Source organism: Canis aureus, chromosome 30, assembly GCF_053574225.1.
Source record: "Canis aureus isolate CA01 chromosome 30, VMU_Caureus_v.1.0, whole genome shotgun sequence".
NCBI classification, from domain to species: domain Eukaryota; kingdom Metazoa; phylum Chordata; class Mammalia; order Carnivora; family Canidae; genus Canis; species Canis aureus.
Genome location: NC_135640.1, coordinates 40,763,805 through 40,769,044, shown reverse-complemented (window position 1 = coordinate 40,769,044; position 5,240 = coordinate 40,763,805). Strand labels below are relative to the sequence as shown.

Below are 5,240 nucleotides of genomic sequence, written 5' to 3'. Positions count from 1 at the left end.
CCTCAGTCACCGCGTGGAGGACAGCTCTGTGGACAAACTCTGGGGTGCTCCAGGTCCCCCTCCAACCCTGCACCCCCACCTAGGCGCTGAGGTGACCAGCCAGGTGCACCTGCTTCCAGATCCTAGCTCCGCCTGGTCCATGAGAGGAAGCCCCAACGGGCACCTTATATTGTGAGCCTCAGTTCATTTCTCTGGACCATGAGCATAATTATTCCCATCTCGTTTTGATAGGTTGTGGTAAAATAATTTCCAGGATATGCCCTTCATTTAAAAAAAAAAAAAGGCGGATGAGCAAATGTGTCGCATAAGTTCTCATTTGGGTTAAAAATGTGCTTGGAAAAGATAAAGAAAAAGAGAAAAAGAAAACGTGCTTGGATCTGGAGAAAACTTTTCTGGAAAAATACCTAAGAAAATGTTAAACAGGGCCGCATGGGTAGCTCAGCGGTTGAGCATCTGCCTTCGGCTCAAGTTGTGATCCTGGGGTCCTGGGATCGAGTCCCGCATTGGGCTCCCTGCAGGGAGCCTGCTCCTCTCTCTCTGCCTGTGTCTCTGCCTCTGTGTGTGTGTCTCTGATGAATAAATAAATAAAATCTTAAAAAAGAAAGAAAGAAAGAAAGAAGTGTTAAACACAGGTATCTCTAGACAGGGGAGGGCTTTATTGGTATTGTCTGATTTTTTCAAAACCCACTGCATGCATCCTCTTGTTTTCAAAATATTACAATTTATTAAATTGAATTTCATTAAAATATTGTGTAAGTTTACCGAAGACGTTTATGAAAGTGTACTTAATGATAAAAATAAATCTTGCTGTCAACAATAAAAACAGAAAGGGCGGGATTTTTAAGAATTTCGAGGAGGAAACGAGATCCGGGTGCGCGGTGTGCCTGACTCGCCGGCGGGCCCCGTCTTTTCAGGTCCCCAAGGCCGGTCTGGGACTCCGGGCGCTGTGCTCACTGAGGAGGGAGCCTCCTGGACTGCTCCTGCCTGGGCTGCTGGCCACTGTCCAGCCCTGAACTGAGACTTCATCCTCTCCCCGAGGCCGGCCGAGCCTGGACCCACAGCCCTGCTCCCCGGAGAGGAGTGGAACCCAGAGACTGGAGTCTGGCCCCCCCCGCTGCTTGCTACCGCCCTGGGGTCCGACTGCCTCTCGCCTTCAGGAAGACGAGCCGCTGGGGGCTGTAGGGCCCTGCGCCGGGAGAAGTAGGTGCGGCCAGAGCCAGAGGGAAGGGCCGTCCCCAGACAAACAGAAGCCAGAGGACCTGGGCAAACACAAGGGTATAAATGCGTCTTCTGGGCTGACGCGGCACGATCTCTGAGCGGTCGGGTCCCCAGAGCCCACCCGTGACCATGGAGGCCAGAGTGCTCTGGCTGCTGGTGGTGGTCCTGGTCCTGGGGTCCTCCAGCTTGGCAGTGGCTTACCAGGGCCTGGGTGAGTACTGCTCGGACTTCCTCTCCACTCCGTGGGAAGGAGGGGGCTGGTGGCAGAGTGGGGACAGAGGAGCAGGGGCAGGGACACAGGCCCCAGGCTCGGGGGGCCTCGTGGGGGCTCGGGGCAAGGTGACCAAGCCCCCTCGTCCGTTAGTAACTGCCAATCACCGGACGCACATGGTCCCTCTCAGTAGCACCACAAACTGGATCTTGCTGTTTCCGTTTCACAGACAAGCAAACTGAGGCTCAGAAAGCAAGTGACTGGTCGTGGGCAGCCCTCCCGGGCAGGGCTGGAACCGGGTTAGAACCCAGGTCTGCCCGGCCTGCTGGCAGCCGCTGCCAACCCTATTGCCCCATCGCCCTCTCGGCCGCAGATTTCTGAATTACCATAGAGGTCTTTATGCGCTGTGCTGGCACGTTTATGGAACAGAAAGTCCGGTGGGAGCAGTTTCTTCCAGAACATTTTCGGTACACGCAGGCAGTTTTCACTCAGCGCTGGCACTGTGCCTGCAGGTGGGGGTGGGGGCGTGACTATCCCATCGACCCAAGTTTGAGGAAATTAGGGTGCGGCTCTTATCAGATGCCAGAGGCAGTGGTTCCCAGCTGGGGTGCCCCCCCGGGTCACCTGGGGAGCCGTGCACCTGCTGTAGCCCGGGATGCCCCCACCACGCAACACCGTCTCGGGGGTCCCAGTGGGAGCGACGTTCGGAGCCGCGGGAATGAGAATTTTCCGGGTAGCAGAGATAGGAGAGGATTTCGGGGATCTCCTGCGGGTTCTGTTTTCCTAAGAAAAATCCCGTCAGGCAACGAGGCAAACGTTGCGGAACTGGAGCCAACATAGGCTTGCTTGAGACACAAGAGTTGAGGATGGAAGGAGGTGCCGGGAAGGTGTGACAAACCGAGTAAATGGGGGACAGGGGGACACAGAAAAGGGGCAAAAAATAGCTCGCATTGTGGTCTTCTGTTTTGAGGGTGTATCATCTATTATACTATTTATTTTTTAAGGGGGGCAGTTTTTTGTTGCTCAAACAGTGAAGGGGAACTCTGTTTCTGGGTTCAGGGGCCCCCAGATTTCCAGGGGTTCCTGCCAGCTGGAGGGAACAGCGGCCCCGTGGGCTCCCCGACGGGGCCCTGGGGGCGCACGAGTGCGAGGGGCACCCTGGCAGAGGCCAGAGCTCCCCCCGAGCGTGTGAAACCATCCACGGGCGAGGGTCGTCCTCAAGCAGATGCCGGGGTGGGGCTGGGGTCCTGCGCCTCCACCCCAGATGCTGGGGGAGGCTGCGCACTCGCAGGATGAAGTCAGCAGACCGACCCAGGCTGGCAAGGGCTCCGGGTGCTGACCGGGTGTCATTTGGGACAGCGACGAACCTGTGCGAGGTGCCGCCCAAGGACAGGGTGGACTGCGGCTACCCTGAGATCACCTCCGAGCAGTGCGTCAATCGGGGCTGCTGCTTCGACTCCAGCATCCACGGGGTGCCCTGGTGCTTCAAGCCGTTGCAGGACACAGGTAAGCGGCCCCAGGGGGGAGCCCCCAGGTCCCCAGGAAGCCACGCACGCCCGGGCAGGACACCCAGCGCCGCGGCTTGTCCGGCGGTGGAGGCCTCGGTCAGAGGAGTCGTGCCCAGGGCAGTCGGCGGCCCGTGGCGGTCCCAGATGTCCCTCTGCTGAGGTTTGTGCCCAATCTAATAGCAGCTGTTCCGAAAAGATGTTCAGTCAAGGCACAACGTCGAGGGAACTAGTTTAAAGACTGTCTTGGAGGGAAATGAAAAATGCCCAGGCCTGGGAGGCCGGGCCAATGCCTGCAGCCGCGTTCAGCAAACACACCCCTGCCCTTGTGACGTGGTCCTGGCAGGGCCGACGGTGCAGCAGCGGGCACGGAGCCGGGTGCCCGTCCACACCCCGCCGTCTCCCCCCGCCCAGCCTCCACCGAGGGGCACAGGCGCCCTGTTCTTTTTTATTTTAAAGATTTAATTTATTCATGAGAGAGACAGCGAGAGAGAGTCAGAGGCATACAGGCTCCCCGCAAGGAGCCTGATGCGGGACTTGATCCCAGACCCCAGTGCCTCAGTGGTGCAGTGGGGGCGGGACACCCCTGTCTGCCAGGAGCAGGTGTCGGCGCATGCGGGTGGGTGCCGCCCTGGCTCCATCAGCACCCCCCACCCCAACATCTCAGGCGTGAGGCCTGCTATAAGCCACCTGGCTGTCCAAATGCCTTCTAAGGACACAGGCCCCTATTTGGAAGTAGGTCCCTTCCTGGAGTCAGTACCCGCCCCCTTTGTCCCAGGGTGATAAGGGAGTGGGGCCTCCTTGTAGCCGGTGCGAGCCGCCCCCGCAATCCCCATCGATGATGCCTGCCCCCTGGCCCAGTGCCCGGGGCCACCTGCCCCTTCCTGGCAAATCCAGGCAGAGGCCCACATAAGGTTTTGGGACCAGGAAGGGGTTGTCCATTGCCTCTTTGCTGGCTCTCCTCATTCCTTGGGGCCCCTCCGTGTGGGGTGGGGGCTGAGGGTCCTACCCCTTCTCCTTCGGGGGCTGGCAGCCGCCCTGCTGAGGCCCATCTCTCCTATCACCTGCCCGAACCCCTAGGTTCCGGTGGGCTCTTCTTCGGAAGGTTGGACACTCAAAACACTTTCCCAGGGACTTGGGGTGAATGCAGCCCCAGGCCCTGACCTTGGAGCCTGTCTTGACCTTGAGAAGCCAGGCACCCGGTGGGTGGAGCCGAGGCAGGTCGTGGGGATGCAAGCCTGTGCTTTGTTTCCAGAATGCAGATTTTGAAGCAACGCCCTCGGCCCCGGACACCCTGGGAAGCGACCTCCCCCACTCCGGGACGCCCGCCTTGTCCCCTGGCTCATCCCTGCTTCTCTCTCACCCTGCTCCTGGCCAAAGCTAGCTCTGGGGCCTGATGTCTGAATGAATAAAGATCCCCGTACTCAGCACGAGGGCAGTTCCTCCTTCCTGAGACTCGATGCTCTTGTGTTTTATTTCTCCCAAGCGGCTCTCCTTTCTCAGCCTCACCTCCTTTCTCAGCCTCTGCCACCTGGGGGTGGCTGGAGGGGGTAGGAGCACCTCCAGCCCAGGGCCTCCCTCCTGGGGGGGCCTCGGAACTGCGAGGTGATCCCTAAATAGCTGCATCGTTTGCGTGAGGCTGTCAGAGGCCTCAGACCAAGCCCTGCGGAGGGAGGCAGGGAGGCCGAGCAGCCTCTTCAGTAGGCCAACCGCCCCCTGCGAATTCCGAAAAGACATTTCAAATGTAAGTTTCCAAAAAAAAAAAAAAAAAAGAGGATTCATGTCTTCCTTCTCGGAGAGAGCAAACCAATAAAGCCATGTTTCCAACTGGCACTTTTTCCGGATTTATTTGCAAGTCAAGTTTAGCACCGGTGACCCCTTGGTGGCCTTCTTTTACTTTTTTTCTTCTGAAAACGGATGCGGCTTTGTGAAGAAATGAGCTAGTCTCACCGCGAGGATTCCGTCTGGGGTTCTCGTGGAGGCCTCACGACCCCCTAGGTGCAGGCTGCTGCGCCGTCGCTGACTTTCTGGGCCGCGTAGCTCCCCACGCACGGGCCTGTGGGGAGTCCCGAGAGCTGCCTGTGCTGCCGGCCTCTTGCGGCCCGAGATCCTGATCCGGATCCGGATCCCGAGATCTTGCATGCTCCTCCGAGGCTCCTCCGAGCCCGACGGAAGCGGGGCTTCTTGGTCGGAGGCCTCCTCCTACCGAAAACAGGCACCAGCTCCCATCAGAACCACAGGCTGCGTTTCTGGAGCCCCTGGGGCCGGGTTCCCGGAGCTGAGCATGTCCCTGGAGGTGAGATATT

General features: G+C 58.7%; 1 protein-coding gene across 1 annotated transcript; it reads left to right on the top strand.

The window, feature by feature from the left end:
• Positions 1 to 1,267: 1,267 nt before the first annotated feature.
• On the top strand, positions 1,268 to 4,387 carry TFF3 (trefoil factor 3). The gene is made up of 3 exons (XM_077879298.1): positions 1,268 to 1,429; positions 2,789 to 2,935; positions 4,190 to 4,387. The coding sequence occupies exons 1-3, from the start codon at positions 1,348 to 1,350 to the stop codon at positions 4,201 to 4,203; spliced, it is 243 nt and encodes an 80-aa protein (XP_077735424.1). The 5' UTR covers positions 1,268 to 1,347; the 3' UTR covers positions 4,204 to 4,387.
• The last annotated feature ends 853 nt before the right edge of the window (positions 4,388 to 5,240 follow it).